The following is a 25,249-nucleotide window of genomic DNA, read 5'->3' on the forward strand; positions in this document are numbered from 1 at the left end:
TTCAATTAAATATGTGTGAATGCTGTCACCCGAACCTTGCTGTGCACCAAACAAGCAAATAAACAAATAAACTCTAATACAGTTTGACTGAAATATGAGTACAACACAAACCAAAGACATGTAAACAAACAAAAAGCATGTTCTTCTTATCATAGAAGAGTTGTTGCCCATTACATCTTGGTCTAAGTGCCTGAACCATTATACTCTACATTTTACAAACTCTTTGTGAGTTCTATCACCATATGTACACATACAACAAGCACATTAGCCCAGCACAAAGCATTGTTTTGGATGTTTGGTAAATTCTGCCACAAAATATCATAATAGCTGTCCATTTAGGTTATGACCTTATCTATAAGACTTCTGTTTTGTATCTTTAGGTTCTGTGTTAAAAATGACAGTGTGAACACTAAGCAAACCAGGATTAAATATATCATTTTCTTTTTCATATCTGGACCAAAAGAACCAAGAGAACTGATCTACAAGTGTGAACACACCCTTAGGGGGCGTTTACATGACACCGTTTTGAAACTAAAAACAGAAAACCTTATATGCGTTTTGGCCGTTCATTTACACGACAACAGCGTTTGTAGGCCCTGAAAACAATCTTTTGAAAATGGCCCTGCTACAAAAAAAAAAATATATATATATATATATATAAAAAAATACAGAATTTGTAATGGTTTTACTAGTTATAAAGAGAATTGTCTTGCTTTTAAAGGAAACTGTAATAATCCCTGTGGGTCTCTACTGGTAATTTGTCAACTTTTATTGGTGGCTTGCTAAAACCACTAACTGACAGAATAGCCTATGTCTACAAAAAAAATACAGAAAATTTTTTTTTAATGGTTTCAGTGGTTAATAGTTGATGGTTTGTAATGTTTGTAATGATATTTGTAGTGGAAACCATTTAAATTTATGTGATGGTATTTATTTATTTATTTATTTAAGCAGGGCAGTTTCAAAGTTTTTGAAAATAATACCATTATCATCTGTGTAAACTACAAAAATGTGAATTTGTGAAAACAGTGATATTACGTGTCAAGTCTATAGAGGGTATGCACGTGTCGTCTCCTTCAGCTAGAGTGACTGCGATTCCACCCACTAAGTGGCAAAAAGACTGAACAGCAGCATTGGGTATTAGCGTGAATGCTGCGACAGAACACACAAAACACATCTAAAATGAGAAAGAGCTTTGCGATGACTGTGCAAAAAGATTTGACAAAAAAACCTGAGGTATATTTTTACAGACTGACGAAAGCTTCAGAAAAGATAAGCAAATGGTTCCACTGCAATTCCCTGCAAAGAAACAAATGGACTCCAGGCAGCGACATTTTAAGTTAATATGTTGAATTTTGCGGTAAAATCACACCCTATATATTGAATTGTTATGTATCATATTGACAACTTATAAATTAAGTATTTAACATCTTCTGCATAACCGGATGTTTTAAAGTAAACACTGAGCTATATAAGCGTTTGTGCTGTACGATATACTGTATCTAATATTGATATACAGTGGGTACGGAAAGTATTCAGACCCCCTTAAATTTTTCACTCTTTGTTATATTGCAGCCATTTGCTAAAATCATTTAAGTTCATTTTTTTTCCTCATCAATGTACACACAGCACCCCATATTGACAGAAAAACACAGAATTGTTGACATTTTTGCAGATTTATTAAAAAAGAAAAACTGAAATATCACACGGTCCTAAGTATTCAGACCCTTTGCTGTGACACTCATATATTTAACTCAGGTGCTGTCCATTTCTTCTGATCATCCTTGAGATGGTTCTACACCTTCATTTGAGTCCAGCTGTGTTTGATTATACTGATTGGACTTGATTAGGAAACACACACACCTGTCTATATAAGACCTTACAGCTCACAGTGCATGTCAGAGCAAATGAGACTCATGAGGTCAAAGGAACTGCCTGAAGAGCTCAGAGACAGAACTGTGGCAAGGCACAGATCTGGCCAAGGTTACAAAAAATTTCTGCTGCACTTAAGGTTCCTAAGAGCACAGTGGCCTCCATAATCCTTAAATGGAAGACGTTTGGGACGACCAGAACCCTTCCTAGAGCTGGCCGTCCACCCAAACTGAGCTATCGGGGGAGAAGAGCCTTGGTGAGAGAGGTAAAGAAGAACCCAAAAATCACTGTGGCTGAGCTCCAGAGATGCAGTCGGAGATGGGAGAAAGTTGTAGAAAGTCAACCATCACTGCAGCCCTCCACCAGTCGGGGCTTTATGGCAGAGTGGCCCGACGGAAGCCTCTCCTCAGTGCAAGACACATGAAAGTCCGCATGGAGTTTGCTAAAAAAACACCTGAAGGACTCCAAGATGGTAAGAAATAAGATTCTCTGGTCTGATGAGACCAAGATGAACTTTTTGGCCTTAATTCTAAGCGGTATGTGTGGAGAAAACCAGGCACTGCTCATCACCTGTCCAATACAGTCCCAACAGTGAAGCATGGTGGTGGCAGCATCATGCTGTGGGGGTGTTTTTCAGCTGCAGGGACAGGACGACTGGTTGCAATCGAGGGAAAGATGAATGCGGCCAAGTACGGGGATATCCTGGACGAAAACCTTCTCCAGAGTGCTCAGGACCTCAGACTGGGCCAAAGGTTTACCTTCCAACAAGACAATGACCCTAAGCACACAGCTAAAATAACGAAGGAGTGGCTTCACAACAACTCCGTGACTGTTCTTGAATGGCCCAGCCAGAGCCCTGACTTAAACCCAATTGAGCATCTCTGGAGAGACCTAAAAATGGCTGTCCACCAACGTTTACCATCCAACCTGACAGAACTGGAGAGGATCTGCAAGGAGGAATGGCAGAGGATCCCCAAATCCAGGTGTGAAAAACTTGTTGCATCTTTCCCAAAAAGACTCATGGCTGTATTAGATCAAAAGGGTGCTTCTACTAAATACTGAGCAAAGGGTCTGAATACTTAGGACCATGTGATATTTCAGTTTTTCTTTTTTAATAAATCTGCAAAAATGTCAACAATTCTGTGTTTTTCTGTCAATATGGGGTGCTGTGTGTACATTAATGAGGAAAAAAATGAACTTAAATGATTTTAGCAAATGGCTGCAATATAACCAAGAGTGAAAAATTTAAGGGGGTCTGAATACTTTCCGTACCCACTGTAAGTAATCACTTATATCAATGACCAACCTATTTTGTATCTAGAAAATGCGTGCACAGACAAATTTGCTCTATGTATTTCTCAGGCGTCAAAATCAGGCACATATAAATGTCAAGAAACACGATTACTGGCTGCATATCAATATTCATAGACCACTAAATCTTTGGTAAGTTATATTAAAAAAAACACTATATCAAGTCCAACAACCTTTAATTTAAACTTATTACCGTGCAGCAGGCTCTTTTACCACGCGGGAAAGTGGCATCTATCCGCCTGTTTCCGAGGGGCGCTACTGTAAAAAAAAAAAAAAAAAAAATTAAAAAAAAAAACGTGGGAACAACTTCCGGTGAAGAGTCAGTAGTAGTAGTATATGGTATTTTGTGTGCTAATTAGCCAGAGGCTAAGTGGTTCTTGGATCGTTTACTTTGTAAAGTTGCAGACCTTCATGAGAGATGTCGATACGGTGCTCAGGGACAACATGTGCTGTCTGAAGCTGTGCTCACACATCGTTAGCAAGTTTGTATCGCTAAATCTTGAATGACTGTTAACTAATGATGTGATATTTGAACCGAGGCATCGGAGCTTGTGTTAAGGGGTGTACCAGATGAAGCCTCGATTCGAGGCTTGTGTTGTTAAAGTAGAAATCACAAAAAACAGTGACAAACGAAGCCTCACTTTCTTTCGTCTCATGCGCAACTGAATTTGTGTGGGGGTTTGAACCCCCAGATATTACTTATTAGTTAATATTTTTAAATACCCAGTTATACAAGTAATGTGAAAAATACAAATTATTTCAGAAAAATCAAATATTTGCCATACGGTATGCACTTTATGTGTACATTATTCTTCTATTACATCAAATAGATATTCGTCCTAGCATTTAATGCCACGGTTTAATATGTAAATGAATTTATCAGAGACAGAAATTCAACAAACAAACACACTAGCATGAGTCAATCTGTGGAATGCGTGGTGAACGTTTCGTCCGACGGTGTTTCTTTGACAAGTTTTGGCTGCTTTATTTTTTACCGCGCTGTTTTCGACACACTCGAAGCTTTGAATCTTTTCCCGAAACCCTCAGAGGAAAATGTAAGTGCTTCACGAGGCTTTATTTGCCCATCACTACTGTCAACAGTTGAATGAATGAGTTTCACGTCCCGCTTGTTTACTTCGAACCGGAAGACGCTCCCACTTTTGACGCAAGGCCTCATGGGGCATAGGAAACTTGTGGGTAGGTATGTTTGCAGTTGCGTAGTTTCTTTACAAAGTGACATGGTCATCTACTGGCCTGGCGTCCATAATACATCGTTTTTAGGTGTTTTCGTAAGCGTGATTTAGAGGTTTGCCAGTTGCACTTGACACCTCATCTATAAAATGTTGCATAGACATTTGATTTAAGATCATTTCACAGATATGCATGGGGAGAGCGTGGTGAGTTGAACCAGTTTTTACGAATGGTGTGTTTAACAATAAACATCTGAAAGCTGAATAAATAAGCTTTCCACTGATGTATAGTTTGATAGGATAGGACAATATTTGGCCGATATACAACTATTAGAAAATCTGGAATCTGAGGATGCAAAAAATCTAAATATTGAGAAAATCGCCTTCTAAGTTGTCCATATGAGGTTCTTAACAATGCATATTGCAATCAAAAATTAAGTTTTGATATGTTTACGGTAGGACATTTACAAAATATCTTCATGGAACCTGATCTTTACTTAATATTCTAATGATTTTTGGCATAAAAGGAAAATTGATCATTTTGACCCATACAATGTATTGTTAGCTATTGCTACAAATATACCTGTGCTATGTACAACTGTTTTTTTGATCCAGGGTCACATATGTACATAGATTTCAGGATGTGGTGCATCCATTGGAACAATTGCTTTGGATCTAAAATAAACTGTTTTCAAAGTATGACTTTCCAGAAAAAAAAAACTTTCTTGGCTCAACTTACCCCAGTGATGGGGTAAGTTGAGCCACATGGAGTTAAACTGTTCCATTGATTATGCTAAAGTTAAACTAAACATTTCCACCTCATGCTATATCAAAAGAAGAGACATTTAATAAAAAATGACTTCTTAAAATCTGTATGTTAGCCTTGTGATGGATGACCATCCATGCAGGGAGTTTCCTCACCTGTGTTTCAAGATGCTGGGTTAGGCTCCAGCTCCCTGCAACTCTAATAAGGACAAGAAAAGGTTTGGATAATAGAATGGATCTTCTTAAAAGATTTTATTTAAACTTTGAAGGCGTTTTTAAAATTACTGAAATTTCATATGGTATAACACAGAATGGTCTTAGCGCCCTTAATGACCGACAGGTCGCCAAAAGAAGGAACATGGCCCTCGAGAAACTAGATTAAGGCTAAAAGGCACACTGCTCTAGAAGATTTCCTACAGTGCCTCGCCCAACAGCTCAGACTTGCTCAGAGTAAATATAAGGAGAGAGAACTGAATGCTCAGTTTGAACGTTACCCAATGCTTAAAGCCAATGTTAAGTGGTTATGCAACATTTCATGTTGCAGTTGGATTGGAAGGGTTCTTTCATCACAAACACTAACGTTAAGCACCATTATAATCCCAAAGGGGCTGGGGAAGGCAACATGTACCAGCGCTCGGTTCTGCCTTTTGATTGGTTTTGTGGTGACTGTAGACTGAAGCGGAGCGGATGTGAGGGAGGCCCACAGCACCCAGAGCTCATAATCCAGAGCTGGTGTGTGGCACACAGGGGCCACTGAACCAATTACATGCTGCATTAAAAAGAAGGATAACGGCCTCATTGGCAGCTACTGTATTTCATACAAGGTCTGTCCTACAAGCACCAAATTACAAAAGAAGAAATATAAAAACTGATTAATGGAGCATTTTCAGATAACAGAGGATATTACTGTATGTGTCTGGGAGGTCGGTTTCACTGCTATTCAATTTGTTCTGTAAACAGAAAGAAGTGCCTGCAGTTGCATCCAGGATAATAATTCTGGATTTTGTGTGTCATTCATTGTGAACTAGTTAAAATGCATTTGGTGTTTTCAAATTGATCCAGGTTATTGTGTATGCAGGACATCTTTTTCGAGTCTGACAGTTACTCATTCATCTGCGAAGAAGTCCTTGTTTTGTCGCAAGTCAAATTGCTGTCTCGTTTCTAGGTTTTAAAAAAATAAGCAGCTACAATTCCAAACAAAAGATCTGCATTACATAATGGGATCTTCTCACCAGTGTGGTTCACTAGACGCTATTCACTGAAGTAAAGCGATCATAGGCTGCCCTCTAGTGATACAGTTTATAGAATTCTGTTGAAGAGCACTTTTAAAACCTTCAACCATTCAGACAATTGAAATTAAGAATTATTTTCAAAGACATTAGACCTTTATTCACCAAGTATGCATTAAATTGATAGAAAGTAAAAAGATTTCAAATTCAAATAAATGCTTTGAACTTTCTATTCGCTGAAAAATACAGTAGTTTCCACAAAAGCATCACGTGTTTTCAACAGTGATTAATAATAAGAAATGTTTCTTGTGCAGCAAATCAGCATATTAGAAATATTTCTAAAAGAAGACTGGAGGCTGCTGAAAATTTAGCTTTGACATTGAAATAATAAATTGTAAAAGAATTACATTTTGATATCTATTAAAATAGTAAACAGTTCTTTTCAGAATATTACTATTTTACTGAAATCAAAATAATGCAGCCTTGATGAACATCAAAGACTTTCAGAAATATAATACATCTTTCTGATTCCAATTTTTTGAATAACAGTGGATGCAATATATAGTATCATGGCATCAAATTGTGAAGGTTTATGTTGATATCATAAAAATTTTGTCAAATTTTGACCATTTATCATAGGTACGTTCATTTAGAAATGACACAAGTCTTAAATCCATCACTAATTTTAAAAACTTAAAAAAGTGGAAATAGAAATGTGCCGCCTTACATTCACATTATAGCTGGAAAAATCTTGATAGAAGAAAGATGCTTTGCCAAAAATATGTGACCCTGGACTACAAAACCAGTCATAAGTCGCACGGGTATACTTGTAGCAATAGCCAACAATACACTGTATGTGTCAAAATTATCGATTTTTCTTTTATGCCAAAAATAATTAGGATATTGTTCCATGATGATATTTTGTAAATTTCCTACTGTCAATATATCAAAACTTTGCATTGCATTGCATTGCTAAGAACTTAATTCGGACAACGTTAAAGGTGATTTTCTCAACGTTTTAATATATATATATATATATATATATATATATATATAATTTTTTTTTATTTTTTTGCACCCTCAGATTCCAGATTTTCAAATAGTTGTATCTTGGCCAAATATTGTCCTATCCTAACAAACCATCAATGGAAAGCTTATTTATTCAGCAGATAATGTATAGTCACATCCTGCATAGGTTATTTAATTGTTTTTTTCTATCCTCTGAATTTCATTACTGATGAAGAACACTGAGTTGAAAAATCAAGAAAAAAATTCTGCTGTAATAAGTTAAATGGGTTTAAATCAATGGATGTTACAGCATGATGCAAAGATTTTTTACTGTAGCCTTTTTAATCATGGTAATCTTTGTAAGTATTTATATTGTATTAATAAGTACACTCACTCCAGTGCTTTTCATCATACAGGAATATATGTAGCCGTGCAATAACCAAATCAAATAATAGCCTAATAAAATTCTCATCCAAAAGGAAAGTCTTAATGGACAATCAAATAGCTTGAAGCCATTCAAATTCAGCTGATGCAGAAAGGATAGTGATTTACTGGAGTGAATGAACCAATTAGGGTTGAATAAATTACATAATGTTGGATTTTACGAGGAAATGATCGAGGTGACAGTAGAAGGGTCACTTGGCACAAGCGCAATGCACAATGTGTGCGCCGGCATTAAGAGAGAGAAAGAAAGCAGGCACAGGATATTTGATTTGGATGGAACAGTCCACATACAGGAAAGAGGGGTGGCCTGACTGATGCGGAGCGTGAAATATTAATATAACAACATGATATCTGTGCTTGAAATTATTATGTAACAAGTATTAATCTCTAACCCATTAGACGAGTAGATACAACCTGACTAAGACTAGTGATAGGGGGTCCGACTCTTTCGCGAGTCGATTCTTTTGAACAGTTCGTGTCAATGGGTTCAAATACCGTTCAGCGTTTCTTCAGCGCCTGGACGTAATTGCGTAATGACGTGATCCCTGACAGCCCGGCGTGGGATATTCTATGCCCAAAAATCATATTTAGCACACATTGCTGTTTAGCTGCCTACCTTTAATTGTATTTCTAGGCTGAAAACTTTTTTGCGTGTTTTATTGCAAAGCTGTCTTTTATGAATGTGGATAGTTCACAGTTAAACTTTGCAGGGATAGTACACTACATATTACTATTTTTAAATTATAAATATCGTGTAGTATAATTTAAAATAGAGCCGTTTTAGTGAACCGCTTAAGAACCGACTCTACTGATTCATTGATTCAAAAGATCCGAATGATTCGTTCACGACATCCCTAGTATCTCAGCGTGGACACTTGGAGGCGCCCACTAGCTGTTCTGTGACAATTGATGGACCGATTTGGGGAAGATGGACTTTGATAAACCCTAGCCACACAATTAGTCTGATGAGTTTTTGTGTTTTCTAAGCTCCTTGTATGCCTGATCCCAGTCTACCGTTGCGGACTCCTTGCAATCTAAAGGTCTGTTCCATTTAAAGAAAAGGGGGCCCGGCACTTCTTTTTCCAACATGCAATGGATGTGCACATGACCAGCTCTCTCTTTTGAATTGATGTACTAATTAATTAAGCCATTAAATTCACCCCAGCTTTTTTATTAGGGACAATGGCAGCGGTAACAAGTCCGGAAACGACACCTCAACCCCGGGTTTATTTTCAAACACCTCCCGGTACCGAAGAAGAAGTGCCACAGAAGCAAGGACGAGTGACCGTAAAATATGACAGAAAAGAGCTGAGGAGGCGACTGAATTTGGAGGAGTGGATAGTTAGCCAGTTAATGAATCTGTACGACTGCGAGGTAAGACACAAAACACTGTCACTGCTTTTATCGCATGCAATCCTTTGTTGCAAAGAATGACAGCTCTTTCTTTTCAGTACTCGTGCACCGGCATTCCTCTTGTTCCATTTGTCATGTCAGTTTTGCATAATTGCCTTGCTTTTACAAATTCTTTTTTATTAAGAGCAGCATGGCTTATTTATTTTAAGTCTTGATTTTTAATCGGTGTTGATTTTATGGTTATGCATTTACACATGGAAGGGCGTGGCATGATAGAACTACAGACAAAGCCATAAAACAAAGGTGAGCCTCATGGACAGGTGCTGCGAGGGAAAAAAATGAGCACCTAATGCGTCCTTTATGCATAATGCATCCATTCATATTTCATCGAAAAGTGGGCTTGCCTCTTATGTTAATGTGACAGATCTATATAAGGATGGAGCTCCAGTTGCATGAACAAAGACATGGATTCCAATCCCAATATATTCATGTCTACAGATGCACAAAATCCAGGTATCACTGACTGGGATTTCTATGCCTATTGCACATATTTACACTAGGTGACACTAGTCACGATAGGTTTTTTTTGTCTTCCTTGTAACCCCCTGGGATGTTTGGAATCACCCTTCTAGCCATTGTGATGATGTCATCCTTTCAGACATGCAAAGCATGCTTCACTTTGAGCTTGACTTAACCTCCAGGGCTAATATAACTGACCTAGATTATGTGTCGTGTAAAACCAGGCAGCTCTTAAAATGAGATTTTGTCTGAATGCTCTTTTTAGGCCTCATCCCGAGCTAAAATCCACGTTTCGCTTTGTCTCACTGACATACTACAAAGTAGCCCGAATCCATTGGATTTGCTTGAGGGCCACTGACTTGGTTTCTGATGAATGGCTTCTTATGTCTGAACACAAGCCTACGCATTACAGTGATATTTGAATAATAAGGGAGAGGAAAATAGAAGCACACATTTTTGAACCCGTGAAATGTCATCTGAATCCCACAGGTTATTTGTATAATAATGTGGTCTGACAGGAGAACTCAGCCATTATATTGCTAGTCTCAGCAATGTTTGGTCCAATTAGGTTGATGTTTCAAATGCACATCTTGAATCACAACCGCCCTCAGCAAAAATTGAAGATAAATGGTTGTACCTAAATGGATAACGATGCACACTGACAAATTACGTAACTTAATTTAAACAGGTTTCTCTTGTGGCCTTTTTCCAGAGTACCATGGACAGAGGTTGGCGTTAATAGATTTATGAGCACACTGCGTGCCTTTAATAGCTGTGTTTTACCGTCAGGCGTACATTTTTTTAATTGTGCTCACATTATTTAAATGTAATTGTGCTGTAGAGCAGTGAAAGAAAAACCATGTGATGGACAATATACTAGTCATTATCATAAAATAAACTGGGTGATCAGGGGTCAAAGTGGCTACTTAATTAAATAAATAATAATTAAAAAAAATTATAAATGTTATTACAATTTAAAATAACTGTTGTCTATTTGAATATATTTAGAAAAATATTCCTGTGGTGCAAAGCTAAATTTCCAGCAGTCTTTAGTGTCACATGATCCTTCAGGAAACATTTTAAAAGGGTGATTTCCTGCTCAAGAAACACTTTTTATTATCAATGTTAAAACAGTTGTGTTGCTTATTATTCTCAGGATTCTTTGATGAATAGAAATTTCAAAGAACAGCACTAAAATAATTTCTGAAATAACGTCATAAATGTATTTATTTTTTATTACTTTAATCAATTCTTGCTGTGTAAGGCTATTAATTTCTTTCAGAAAAAAAGTCTGATCCCAAACTTGAACTGAAGTGTATATTTTATAATTTCTGTAGAAAATTGGTTTCATGCGACAACAGTAAATTATATGTTTTGCAGTCATTACACAACAGTATTTGCTAGCGTGGTTGTGGTGTGCCAGTGTTTCTGTTTGCCATTTCTTTTACTGCCCACAACACACAGACAAAAATAGCAACATATTTTATATTACATATAATTCAATCTAATATTTTTACTTTCTGTCGACAATAAAAATGCATTTTAGTTACAGTAAAAACTGAAGATTATTTAGCTATATTGTAACTTCATGACAGCTTTAAATGTATAAGCAGGCCTTGGCTATCCTCATTATTGAGCCCTGATTTGACCACAGAATACCATGTTTGATCAGTCAGACACAAATATTATAAAGGGCCAATATTATGCACTTCTCAGTCCTATTCTCAGTCTCATGAATTGCTGCAATAGCCTGTAAGTAATAGATGCGAGAAAAGGTGTTTTACTTTAAAGGGATAGTTCACCCAAAAATGAAAATTCTGTCATTAATTACACTCCCTAATGTCGTTCCAAACTCGTAAGACCTTAATTCATCTTCAGAACACAAATTTAGATATTTTTGATGAAATCCGAGAGCTTTCTGACCCTGCATAGACATCAATGCAACTGACACGTTCAAGGCCCAGAAAGGTTGTAAGGACATCATTAAAAGAAAAATAACAACATTAATTCAACAATTTCTTCTCTTCTGTGTCAGTATTTGACATGCATTCACAAGAGTACCACGATGTTGAACCACTGATGTCACATGGACTATTTTAACAATGTCCTTACTAACGTTTTCGGCCTTGAACGTGTCAGTTGCTTTGCTGTCTGTGCAGGGTCAGAAAGCTCTTGGATTTCATCAGAAATATCTTAATTTGTGTTCCGAAGATGAACAATGGTCTTACTGGTTTGGAAAGACATGAGGGTGAGTAATTACTGACATAAATTTCATTTTTGGGTAACCTATCCCTTTAAGAGTAGCACTTCTGGATAGGCTTTGGTCAGCTGTAGTGTGCTAGAGTGACTCTACAATATGGGTCAGTGTGAAGAGTTTCATAACAGACCTGCTTTCACAGTCTCTGCAATAGCATATATACTTGAAGAAAAAACTTGTGACAATTCCTTCCATGGCAGCTTTCCTCCCCCATCTCCCTCAGCACATATAAACTCACTAATGGAGCTTAATAGCACTGCAAGAACAACTAAATGAGAGTGAATCTTTGATGAAAAGGAGTGTGACTCTAAACTAGCTTTAATAAGACATAAAAATCCTTGGTTTTACAAAATAGCATTTGTGCTTCCATTCACTTACTATGTTTCTAAGAAGCAAACAGACAGCATTGTGTGGTTACAGACACAGTGTTGTCTTTGTAAGCTGACAGGAAGTAAATGGAAATTGTTATTTTTACAAGCACACAATAAATCGTACAACGACATTAGGATCAGCCCATCCTGTTGTGCAGAGAGGATGTCATACACAAAGGCCAGAGATGGCTGGATTTCTGCTCTCAGAAAAAATACCTTTAGGAGTACAACACCCTGTCACTGGGGCATCTCTGTATCTTATCTTCCCCTAAAAGTTTTGTTTATAGTAGCTTAATATGTTCCTTGAGGTTTACTTACAATGTTAAAGGGAACCCTGGGTATTAAGACTTGTTTAGCTTAATATAGCATAAATGATCTCTCTTACTCAAATATGTAGTAGAAAACCCATTAAAGATTTATGTCATTTAAAAAATCCACATCATTATATACATATTTTGGACTATGGGGGGCGCTATTATTCTGAGTATGTAGAACGGTTGAACTCTGTGAGCAGTGTTGCCAAGTCCGCGGTTTTACAGCGGAATTAGGCTACTTTAACACTGTTGCCGCGGGTTGTTTTTCATGTCTGTGGGTTTAAAGGAAAACTCCGCTTCCAGAACAACAATTTACAATTTACATTTTCTTCAGTCGCAAAGAAATCGTGTTTTTTGAGGAAAAAGTAATAAAAATAATACAATTTATATACTTTTTAATGCCAAACACTTGTCTTGTTTTACTGACTGTTTTCATTCTGGTTCATGACAGTTAGGGTATGTTGAAAAACTCCCATCTCATGTTCTCCGTCAACTTCGAAATCGCCCTATATCGCTGTTTTACCTTTTATATTAAGGGTGTTTGATCTTCTTTGCATGTTCACTTTGCAAAGTCCGGGTCGGAACTTCTGCAGCGATGTAGGATGATTTTGAAATGATTTTTGAAGTTGAGGGAGAAAATACGATTGGAGTTTTTCGACATACCCCATACTGTCTTGAACCAGAATACACAGAGTTCATGGAGAGAAAGGCAAGACGAGCGTTTGAGACTAAAAAATATTTAAATTGTATTTTTTCAAATGAAAATAACCGATCGTTTCGCTAGACCCTTCTTCCTCGGCTGGGATCATTTACAACCGCATTTGGAATCGTTTGAACCCACATTTAAACTGCATTTTGGAAGTTCAAAATCGGGGCACCATATCAGTCCATTATATGGAGAAAAATGCAGAAATATTTTCCTCCAAAAACATAACCATCTTGGATGACAAGGGGTTAAGTACATTATATGTGAATCTTTGGTTTGGAAGTGGACTTCTCCTTTAAGTGACCCAAATAATGTAATATTTAGTCCCTGGAATACTAATTTTACCAGGGGAATCCTGCCAAAAAACGTGTATTTTATTCCCCGGAACACAATTTTTATCGGGGGATCCCCTCAAATCGTGACTGGGCTAATTTTGGGCTAGTTTTGAGTAGCAATCAGGCGGGTTTTGTTGTGAAAACCTGGCAACCCTGTCGGTGAGCTATTGGCACTGAGCTACGCTGTTTCTACCGCAACACAACTTGGAAAATAAAATACTGATAGGACATCAACAGCTACTGAAAGAGCTTACAGGTGGCGATGGATATAAGTGTAGGTTTAAACCAAATGCTGTACCATCGATTTTCCCCACAATGAAATAGAGAAGCTTAGGGCCCTATGATATTTGTTTTATTTTTTCCCAAATTCGTTTGAATTATTCTGGATTCCATTTTTTCCTGTTTTAATTTTTCTCACCTCCTTTTTAATGGTTAAATTTAATTTTATTAATCAAAGAGCATGTCTAGTTAATTAAAATCATGAAACGTATACAATTTCACATCAGTTTAATAAAGGTTTGACAAAAATGACATGTTTAGGGCCCGATGAAATGTTTTATTTTTTTCTCACCATATGTTTTATTGTTATCAAATTCTGTGTTTTAGCATGTCTAATTATTTGAATGCATACTTAGTTTATTCAAATGTATTCTTAAAATAATAATTTATTAAAATAATAATTTATTCTTAAAATAATCATTTTTTTCCCCCTTAGAAATTCTGTGTTGTGAATTTAAAATGTTCTGGTTATGAAATAAAGGCATAAAACATTAACTCATTTATCTTTTAAATATTGAAAATTAAGCAAACTATTTTTTTTGGCAAACAAAGGTGAATTTATTATTAAAATTAAAACATTGAAGAAATGTTGTGTGATTATACCGTAAAAAATAATGTTTGTCTTATTTTAGTAGTAGTAGTAGTAGTAATGGTAGTAATATATATCTGGCACAATGTCTTCAAGTTAAACCGGACTTTTATTTTGATGGGTTGCCGTGTCTACTATTACATTTCTGTGTGTATATGATATAATGCTAGTTTTCCTAAAATGGAACGGTCAAATGCTCATCAAGTGACTCTCAGCAGATATTGTTGATGTATTTATCCCATTGTCATATATGGATTACAATCTTCACCTTTTAAAAGTAATATTGTCTTAGCACATAACACTCCTACACATTGATTAAAAATAGTACATAACTTACAAGCAAATCTTTATCATGGTTGCCAGGTTTTTACAACAAAACCCACCCAATTACTACTCAAAACTAGCCCAAAAGTAGTCGGTTGTTCTTGAACGTTTTGTTCATTTTGAACGAATCTTTAATGTGACTCAGGAAGAACGAGTCGTCTTAGCGAGTGATTCGTTCAGTTGCACATGCGCAACATCCTATTAGGTTCTGTACTGGAATTAGTTCACCTGTTTCGAGTCTTTGGGTTTTTCAAGTCGTTCGTTCATCTTATGGGGCTGTCACATGATGAATGAACGACTCGAACCTGAAGATTCGAGAGATGAACTAATCAATTCTCTTTCTGGCTCAGACTACATAGGTTAAGCTTATGGGACTGTCACGTAATGAACATCTACATTTACATTTTACATTTATTCATTTAGCAGACGCTTTTATCCAAAGCGACTTACAGGTGGGGAATACATCAAGCGATTTGTCCTAAAGAGGCAAAATGACTTAGGAAGTGCTCATAATACCATAAAGCAGGCATTGTTCAGATAAGTTCAAGCTAGAAAAGGAAAAGAGTAAAATAAAGGATTTTTTTTTTTTTTTTTTAAGTCAAATAGTGTCGAAAGAGATGAGTTTTCAGCAGTCGCTTAAAAGTTGTTAGGGAGTTGGCATTCCTGATAGCGGTGGGAAGATCATTCCACCAGCCAGGAACGAATGACTCAAACCCGAAAAACTTGTCAGATAAGAGGTGAGATAAGCTAATCATAGACTAAAGACTCAGGTAAACAATTAATTAATCTTTTTTGTTTCTTATAGCATTATACATTTGTCTTGTTTGTGGTGTGATCAACGTTTGTGTAAGCAGTAGATGTGTTAGGAAGTAACATTTTAATTTAAAAAAACATTTAAAAAAAAAAAATGTTCATTTTGCTGCACAAGACTCAAATGTCTGAGTCGGTAAAATTATCTGAATTTCCCATCACTACCCAAAAGTAGCCCAGTCAAATTTTGAGGGGGGGTCCCTGTTAAAAATCGTGTTTTGGGGACCTCCGCAGGAATTCCACAGACCTGGCAACACTGCTGCCTATTTACAAAGGAGTAATAAAACTGCAATATTGAAATGGTCTGTAGGTGTCAGGCAGACAATGGGCAGAACAGTATCAGTATTTTTTTCTGAGTTGTGTTGCACCAGAAATAGCGTGGCAGCAGTTTTACATAATCAAAATAATGGCGCCCCCCATAGTCCAAAATATGTTTATAACAATGTGGATTTTTAGAAATAATGTAAATCTGTAATGGGTTTTCTACTACATATTTCAGAAAAGGCATCATTTATGTTATATTAAGCTATACAAATCTTAATACCCAGGGTTCCCTTTAAAAAAGGTTTTTGCACAAAAAAACAAATATGTAGAAAAATGATTATTTTCAAACCCTCATTCTGACCTGTGTTAAGGGGCGGGTCCTTTAAGGCCTGTTAGTAATGATGTTATGATTGGCAAACGTTATTACATAGAAAAAAGTATCAACATCCCCTAGCTATTGCATGAGTGTTTTAACAACATGAACAAAAAAATTATTTTCAGGTCATTTCCAGACAAAGCATTTTGAAATCTTACAGTTTGTGATGCAGCTCCAGTCAGATCTAGTACTGCTTCATCTTTCAACAAACATTTCTCTGTGAACTCTCCATGATGCTGTGCCTTGATTACAAAACAAAATGCTCAGATCAATCCTCAGACACGACCCGGGATGCCATTAAAAATAAACCTCCACTTGTTCCTTACACTGAGATCCTTCTGATATCTGTACGAAGACGCAAATGAACAGTTTAAACCAAACGCGCCAAAGCGAACGTTCTTTCACTCCACCATTTGTCCTACTGACAACAGACTAAAGCGCGTTGACTGTGTCACAAAGTGAAAGCGCATCTGTATACTGAATTCAGTGTATTCTAGTGATCAGCTGTTAAGTGACTGAATGCACATGGGCGGAGCCTGCGGTGAGAAGGCCTTGCTCTGGGTGATGTCACCTTGCACCTCAGATCCAAACGAGCCAATTTTGGAGCTTTATTAAATAAATGCTTTGTTTACAAAGAGGACGTCTGCAGGATGTTTTAATGCTAAAAAGACCTCTTATATGCCAAAAGATCAAGGTAAATTTGAGTTTTCATGTCATGACCCTTTTAAAGAGACGGTCCTCACTGCAGAACACACGATCTGGAGGGTGAGGTTGGATCCAGAACCAACTCCTCCCACCTTACATAGCCCTAAACCTACCCGTCTTCACCCCCAATCCCTAAACCCACCCCTTTCCACCCCCTAGATGTGGATCCAACGTTGCCACTTAAATCTTGTGTTTTACAATGAGGGGCTACTGCCTTTAAAGGCTACAGTCCACCCAAAAAATGAACATTTTCATCATTTACCCACCCTCATGTCATTACAAACCTATATACCTTAGATATTTTGAAGAATGCTGGTAACCAGTTCCCAAGAGTTCCAATTGACTTCCATTGTATGCACAAATAATACAATAGAAGTCCATGGAACAAAAACTGTTTCATACAGGTTTGGAATGACATGAGGGTGAGTAAATAATGAAAGACTTTTCCATTTTTGGGTGGACTGTTCCTTTAAGGGTATACATTGCTACTCTAATGCACCAGTATATACCAAGTTATCGACTGTGACAAGCTGTTATAATCCTAAAGATACGTTTTTTGTGGGAAGTGTAGGATATCCAAATAATAGTGGACCAGCCCTTGTTGACTGCAAAAACTCTGAGATCATAAAAGATGTTTGCCTGATTGATTTCGCCTCATACTGGTCTACATCTACATCTGACCGCCGTTCTGTGGCTTGTGAATTATTCACTTTGACTCTTTTTTTCCACAGGAGTTTTCATTAACTTCTCTCTCATCAGTGGTTCTGTATTTTGCAGGAGGATGAGGTGCCTGAGCTGGAAATAGACGTGGATGAGCTGCTGGATCTGCCGAGTGATGTCGAGAGAGCCATTCGAGTGAAGGTCTAATCAGATCTTTAATACATTTACTAGATTCTGTTCGCTTCAGATACCTCCTTGTAAGAACATTAACGCTCCCATAAGGCTTTCACCCTTCTGTGCTGAATTGCGCTTTAGACATTTCATCTGCAGGTGGTTTGACGGTAATCCTTCCAGTCGTGAGCGCTTTTTGAAGACCGAATTTCCAGCAGGAGATTTATTTCAGCATTTTGCATCAGCTTTCCGCTTTGCCCAGTTGGAAAAACAGCAGATTAGCATGAAAGGCATTAAATCTCTTTCCATTTGTGTTTTCAGATGCTGCTGGTCGACTGTTATAAGCCTAATGATGTAAGTGCCATTTTGAATATTAATAGCATTAGCAATTACCTTCATTACAGGCGGTCGTGATATTCTCAGAGCCGCCGAGTCACTCATTACAATGCGATTATGCTTCATTTAATCAAACTCTGGCTAGAAATATGCATTTCCTCACTATGATTCTCACTCCGGCCACCTGCAGGATTTCGTAGCGGCGTTGCTGGAGAAAGTCCGAGGGATGCAAAAACTCAGCACCCCCCAGAAGAAAGGGGAGCTGACGCCGTGAGGTCACCACAGCTTCTCCCACCACCACCAAACCAACCTGTCACTCCAAACCCAGGGGAGAGATGCAGGCATGCAGACCCAACCACAAAACCACAGCGTCTGTCAAACGGAGATCAATGATACGAGTCCAGCCAAGCCAATCTCAGCTGCAGGTTGAACACCCCAAACTGTTTTTACTTCGTCTTAGTACTGTTTCCGCATATATTACATGTAGAGAGTGTGGTAGTGTCCCTTTAGCGTAAAACTCCCGTGGTGATTTAGGGAAAGGAATCGAATGGTTGATGTTACGGTTACACTGTTCACTAATACACTTCTTTCAGCCATGTGACTTGGCTTGATGTGTCCGTCTGTAATCGAGTAGGAAATTAAGCTGATTTCTTTTCACCCCCTTTTTTGTCGGTCTCTCACATCTGCTGTCTTTAAGAGCGGAATCATTTTTTGCAGGCCAGAAAATAGTTTTTAGATGTGGGGTTTCAGATTTTGGGGTGTGTTGATGTAACACGGGATGAGGGAGGGAGGGTGAGAATTGTGAACTTGTGTTTTGTAAGCCATTTTTAATCTACCATTTTTAGGAAAAAAAAGACAGGTCTGTGTTTAGTACTACTGCTTTTAAAAATCATTTGACTGAGGAAAATTAAACTAGTTTGAGGATGAAGAGTAGCAATACTGATAGAGTGAATTTGCCAATTTGTTACATCTGATATTTTTACAAAAATTAAGAGTAAGAAGGCTAAGAATGAACATGCTTGGTGGTGTAGGCCAAGGTCAATGCTAAATGAAGCTCAAAGCCCGCATATCTTTTGTAAATAAAATGTTTAATCAATTTCAAGTGAACAAGATTTGAGAAATGCATATGTTGATGATCAGAACTTGTTGGAATGGCAAAAACTGTACTGTGTGCACTCTCACAACCAAATACGTGTAGTAAGGCTCTCAAATAAAGAATGGTGCTACATACATGTCTGAAAAGCTGTGTTATTCTTTTTTTTTGAAAGGGAAACATCCAAAACAAAACTGAAAAGTGTCATTTCTGTAATCTGGAAAAGGTCTTTAAAGGAATAGTCCACCAAAAAATGGAAATTCTGTCTTGTTCTCACACTCACGTCATTCCAAACATATGACTCTAATTTTTTCTGTAGAATACAAAGAAGGATATTTTGAAGAATATTCAAAATCTTCAGTTCCATTCTATTTTTTTGTCCATACAATGGAACAGTTTTGGAATGACACAAGGGTGAATAAATGATGAGAGTTTTCATATGCAGGTGGGGACTGTCCCTTTAACACCTGAAGTTGTTATGCGGGTACAGTGGACACCAGTACAGCAGTGTAGCGTGCAGCGGCAGTCGTTCATCTTGCTGCAAACACACTGATTTTAAATGCTTAAGACTGACAGGTCCACAAATCTGTCACTATAAATCAGATCTTCTCTCAATGCTCAACAGTTCTACTTCAAAGATGAGTGTGGCACCACCTAGTGAGGAAACAGAGATTTGCAAAGTGAGACAGAATGTGGTAGAGTACATAAAGGAGAGACATTTATGCCAGTGTTTCTGCTATAATAATGATAAATCAGCTTTTTTAAAAAAAAAATAAACTAGGACACAAACAGTAACCGTTACATATAAGACATTTTAATTAGGTTATTAATAATATTACGAATCTTAATTGCATTAAGAAAATATTTATTTGAAAGTCATCCTGCAGCCCTTCAGCCACACTGACAAGTTTATAAATGTCACAAAAAAAGCATCAAACTAAGTGGAATCTGCGAACAACTGAAGTTGTTATGTGACCCTGGACCACAAAACCAGTTGTGTGTAGCATGGGTATATTTGTAGCAATAGCCAAAAATACACTGTATGGGTCAAAATTAGCAATTTTTCTTTTATGGCAAAAATCAAGTCCACTTCCAAAACAAAGATTTACATATAATGTACTCACCCCATTGTCATCAAAGATGTTCATGTCTTTCCTTCTTCAGTCATAAAGAAATTATGTTTTTTGGGGAAAACATTTCAGCATTTTTATTCATATAATGGACTGCTGTGGTGCCCTGATTTTGAACTTCCAGAATGCAGTTTAAATACACTTTCAAATGATCCCAACCGAGAAAGAAGGGTCTTATCTAGCGTAACGATCGGTTATTTTCATAAAAATAATACAATTTATATACTTTTTAATGCCAAATTCTCATCTTGTCTTACTCTGCCTGGACTGTTTTTGTTCCGGGTCATGACAGTTAGGGAATGTCGAAAAACTCCCATCATATGTTCTCCCTCAACTTCAAAATCATCCTATATTGCTGTTTTACCTTTTTTGTTAAAGGTGTTTGATCTTCTTTGCATGTTCATGATTTTTGAAGTTGATGGAGAAAATACGATTGGAGTTTTTCGACATACCCATACATCTGTCTTACAGTCATTTCACTAGATAAGACCATTCTTCCTTGGCTGGGATTGTTTACAACCGCATTGGGATCGTCTAAAGCCGCATTTAAACTGCATTTTGGAAGTTCAAAATCGGGGCACCATATCAGACCATTACATGGAGAAAAAAGCAGAAATGTTTTCCTCAAAAAACATAATTTCTTCACAACTGAAGAAAGTAAGACATGAACATCTTGGATGACAATGGGGTGAGTACATTATATGTGAATCTTTGTTTTGGAAGTGGACTTCTCCTTTAAGTAAAGATCATGTTCCATGAAGATATTTTGTAAATTTTCTACTGTAAATATATCAAGACTTAATTTTTAATTAGAAATATGGATTGCTAAGAACTTAATTTGGGCAACTTTAGGTGATTTTTTTCAGTATTATCCCTCAGATTCCAGATTGTCAAATGTGTTGTATCTCGGACAAATATAGTCTTATCCTAAAAAACACATTAATGGCAAGCTTATTTAGTCAGCTTTCAGGTGATATATAAATCTCAATTTAAAAAAAAATTGACCCTTACGACTGGTTTTGTGGTCCAGGGTCACATATTTTCTCAGAACTAACGTCACTTTTCCAGATCATTTTTACAATGACTTTTATGCAAGTGATATCAATATGATTTTTAGTCAGTTTGTGCTATCTCTTCTTTAATTAAATTAATTTCTTTTAAAATGAATGTAAGTTTGCAAGAGCAGCTTAAGTATCCAAATACTTTTTAGGGCTATTATAAGTCAAAGTGAATGACCTTCTATGAATCCCTAACATATAAAGCTTTAAAAAATATATGTAATATAAATGTGCTTGATATCAGAATTTATGTTAAAGGAATAGTTCGCCCAAAAATGAAAATTCTGTCATTAAGTACTCACCTTCATGTTGTTCCAAACCCCTCTCCAGAACACAAATGAACAATTTTATTAACAAATTTTAAAGATGTCCACACTACGTTTCTGGACAATGAACATGGCAGTTCCCATGCTGTCTATGCAGGGTTAGAAAGCTCTCGGATTTCTCCAAAAAATATATTAGTGTTCCGAAGTTGAACGAAGGTCTTACAGGTTTGGAACAACATCAAGGTGAGTAATTAATGACAGAATTTTCATTTTTGCGTGAGCTATCCCTTTAAGAACTGAAGGAAGGAGTGTTAATCATCATACCTGGAATTTTAGGTGGTGCTCCTCTGTCGCCATAACCTGTAGTTGAACAGTTACATATTTGAAGATATGGTCTGTAAATCATACATTTTTACATAGATTTTGAAACTCATGGAACATATTGCATTTCCATAACATACCAAGCTCAGAGGGAATAACCAGCTTCCTCTTCTCACCCTCACACATTCTAAGAGTTAAGAGACATCACATGTTAAACAGGCTTTTTATAAATAGAGACAGCAAAGATATGACAGGAAATCACTGGGAAAGAAAAAGGGAACAACACTACGCCACAACACTTGCCAATATGTGATCCTGGACCATAAAACCAGTCATATGTAGCAAAGGTATATTTGTAGCAATAGCCATACATTGTATGGGTCAAAATTATTGACCTTTCTTTTATGCAAAAGAAAAATAAAAAAAGCAATATTAAGTAAAGAAATGTAAATTTTCTATTATAAATATATCAGAACTTAATTTTTGATTAGTAATATGCATTGCTAAGAACTTCATTTGGACAATTTTAAGAGCAATTTTCTCAATATTTAGAATTTTTTGCACCCTCAGATTCCAGATTTTTAAATAGTATCTCTGCCAAATATTGTTCTGTTCTAACAAACCATGCATCAATGGAAAGCTTATTCAGCTTTCAAATGATCTACGAATATCAATTTTAAACAAATGACCCTAATGACTGGTTTTGTGTATATATTTAACACAGTTTAGGCTCAGGCTCTTAAATCTAATCTGCTAATTCGTCTTTATTAGACTAACTTTAGGTTCATCTCTTTAAATCCTAATCCTGACCGGTGTATGACACAGAATTTCAGATCATCTACAAATGCAGTAGCGCTGCCGCTCACCCCAACAAACCCTGATCCCAGCCCTTGATGACCTGTCCCGTGCCAAGAGTGAAGGTAAAAGGCTGATTCCTCGGTATACTGCTGTCAAATTCTGTCCCATCCTCCAGTTTCCCCTGCAGATAAAAACAGACAATTAGAACAGTCTAGGGCATAAATAGGATTTGTGACCCTAGACCACAAAACCAGTCAGAAGAGTCAATTTTTTTAAAATTCAAGCTGCATAAATAAGCTTTCCATTGATGTGTGTTAGGATAAAAATCGAAATATTGAGAAAATCGCTATTAAAGTTGTCCAAATTAAATTTTAATATATTTACAATAGGAAATTTACAAAATATCTTCATGAAACATGATCTTTACTTAATATTCTAATTTTGTTTTTTTTAATTTTGGCATTGATGGCTACTTACAGTGTAGTGCATGTTCAACACGTCTCCCTTTCGCGACTTTATAGGACAGTTGTCCACTCTCTTCTTGATTCCAATCTGTAGTTTCTTCTTTTCAGCACCTTGCACAAGTGCCATGGGAATGGACATCAGAGTGACAGCTAATACCAAATTCAGCCTCATGTCTGTAGAAAATAAACAGAACTCAGAAATGTCAACAAGAATGAAATTAATCTTTGACCACATTCAAGTGCTCATCTCTGCGCATGCGCATGCGTGCTCTCCACACAAAAGTACACGTTATCATTTAATTGACGCAGCAATTGGCTGTGTTAGAAGCCGCAGGACTCTAAATTAGCACACACTAATCTATAATGTGCATTTTAACTAGCAAAACACTTTCGCTAATAATCATACAAGTTTTTGTAGCGTTGTAGGCTGTGTTGTAGCGCGATTTATTTTAGAGGAAGTTAATTGAATGACGGCTACGGTTTTCTGCTGAAGCATGTTTATTACGAATATTCGCTTTTACTGTACCGTGTACTGTAGATTTAACCGTCTGCAAAGAGAGACAACTGGGATAATTCTCTACTGTAGTCATATTAATGCTTAATTGATGGATGAAAATGCAATTACCTGCAGTAAGAATAATATTATCGTCCCTCCTGAATCTCAGAATGAATCCGTCATTAGGAAGTGACGTCAGCAAGCCTGGATTGCTTCCTACTAGCTTTCCAAAATTCAGTACGTCATATAAAACCGAAAAGGGTTATGAAATTATATTTAAAACCCTATATGTATTTAACATATGGATTATTCAAATAAAAATTTTTACTAAATACTACAACGGCAAATCAGACGCGATAATATTATAAGTAAGTAGTAAAACAGGACTTTTATTTTGTTTGCCGCTAAGATTGTTAACATGTCACACATGGTGGCGCCATTTCCTCATAAATTACTTTCTTATTTGTAAAACAGCAAAACCCCAGCGATAGATTTTAAAACGTTTACAACATGATTTGCTAAAAGGAAAAGTTGAAGCGTTTTGAAGATGAGGAGCGAAATTATTAAATTAAGTATCTTTTTTGGGTCTCAATGTAAGTATATATGATATACAGTATATCTAATATTTTTATTGTTTTTAAAGTCTCTTCTGCCCACCAAGCCTGCATTTATTTGATCCAAAATGTACAGCAAAACAGTACAGTTTTTAATGTTTTTACTATTTAAAATAAAATGTTTTCTATTTGAATATATTGTAAAATGTAATTTATTACTGTGATTTCAAAACTGAATTTTTAGTATCATTTCTCCAGTCACACAATCCTTCAGAAATTATTGTAATATGGTGATTTGCTGCTCCAAAAACATTTATTATTATTATGATGATGAAAACAGTTGAGTAGGTTTTTTTAAGTTTCTTTGATGAATAAAAAGTTCTGAAGTACAGCAAAATAACCCTTTGGTGTGTATATATATATATGTGTGTGTGTGTGTGTGTGTGTGTGTGACCCTGGACCACAAAACCAGTCTTAAGTCGCTGGGTTTTTTTTGTAGCAATAGCCAAAAATACATTGTATAGGTCAAATTATTTTTTTTTTTTTTTTTATGGCAAAAATCATTAGGAAATTAAGTAAAGATCATGTTCCATTAAGATATTTTGTAAAATGCCTACTGTAAATGTATGAAAACTTAATTTTTGATTAGTCATATACATTGTTAAGAACATTATTTGAATAACTTTAAAGGTGATTTTCTCAATATTTAGATTTTTTTGTACCCTCAGATTCCTGATTTTTAAATAGTTGTATCTCGACCATATTGTCCTATTCTAACAAACTATACATCAATTAAAAGCTTATTTATTCAGCTTTCATATGATGTATAAATCTCAATTTTGAAAAAATGACCCTTATGACTGGTTTTGTGATCCAGGGTC

At 36.4% G+C, this 25,249-nt stretch overlaps 2 protein-coding genes across 3 annotated transcripts; one reads left to right on the forward strand and one right to left on the reverse strand.

Annotated features, from left to right (window-relative positions):
- The first annotated feature begins 8,680 nt into the window (after positions 1-8,680).
- ppp1r14ba (protein phosphatase 1, regulatory (inhibitor) subunit 14Ba) lies at positions 8,681-19,309 on the forward strand. Of its 2 annotated transcripts, XM_051093454.1 has the most exons (5): positions 8,681-8,859; positions 8,997-9,193; positions 17,799-17,882; positions 18,174-18,206; positions 18,379-19,309. In XM_051093454.1, exons 2-5 carry the CDS (start codon positions 9,002-9,004, stop codon positions 18,460-18,462), a joined length of 393 nt encoding a protein of 130 aa, XP_050949411.1. In that variant the 5' UTR covers positions 8,681-8,859; positions 8,997-9,001; the 3' UTR covers positions 18,463-19,309. The 2 variants fall into 2 exon arrangements, with proteins under 2 accessions (XP_050949411.1, XP_050949412.1); XM_051093455.1 differs by lacking the exon at positions 8,681-8,859 and having other exon boundaries at positions 8,870-9,193.
- A 127-nt stretch (positions 19,310-19,436) lies between these two features.
- On the reverse strand, positions 19,437-24,025 carry fkbp2 (FKBP prolyl isomerase 2). The gene is made up of 6 exons (XM_051093453.1): positions 23,944-24,025; positions 23,332-23,492; positions 22,923-23,035; positions 22,197-22,243; positions 22,060-22,095; positions 19,437-19,935 (listed from the first exon to the last, which is right to left on the reverse strand). The coding sequence occupies exons 2-6, from the start codon at positions 23,488-23,490 to the stop codon at positions 19,874-19,876; spliced, it is 417 nt and encodes a 138-aa protein (XP_050949410.1). The 5' UTR covers positions 23,491-23,492; positions 23,944-24,025; the 3' UTR covers positions 19,437-19,873.
- Positions 24,026-25,249: the final 1,224 nt, after the last annotated feature.

This window comes from Labeo rohita, chromosome 21, assembly GCF_022985175.1.
Source record: "Labeo rohita strain BAU-BD-2019 chromosome 21, IGBB_LRoh.1.0, whole genome shotgun sequence".
NCBI classification, from domain to species: Eukaryota; Metazoa; Chordata; class Actinopteri; order Cypriniformes; family Cyprinidae; genus Labeo; species Labeo rohita.

Coding starts and splice junctions, on each gene's coding strand:
- fkbp2 (XM_051093453.1), bottom strand. CDS start 23,490: ATGAGGCTGAATTTGGTATTAGCTGTCACTCTGATGTCCATTCCCATG. Junction 23,036..23,331: donor TGTTGAACATGCACTACACT/GTAAGTAGCCAT, acceptor TTTTATCTGCAG/GGGAAACTGGAGGATGGGAC. Junction 22,244..22,922: donor TGGGATCAGGGTTTGTTGGG/GTGAGCGGCAGC, acceptor CTTAACTCTTAG/AATGTGTGAGGGTGAGAAGA.
- ppp1r14ba (XM_051093454.1), top strand. CDS start 9,002: ATGGCAGCGGTAACAAGTCCGGAAACGACACCTCAACCCCGGGTTTAT. Junction 9,194..17,798: donor TGAATCTGTACGACTGCGAG/GTAAGACACAAA, acceptor TGTATTTTGCAG/GAGGATGAGGTGCCTGAGCT. Junction 17,883..18,173: donor AGAGAGCCATTCGAGTGAAG/GTCTAATCAGAT, acceptor TTGTGTTTTCAG/ATGCTGCTGGTCGACTGTTA.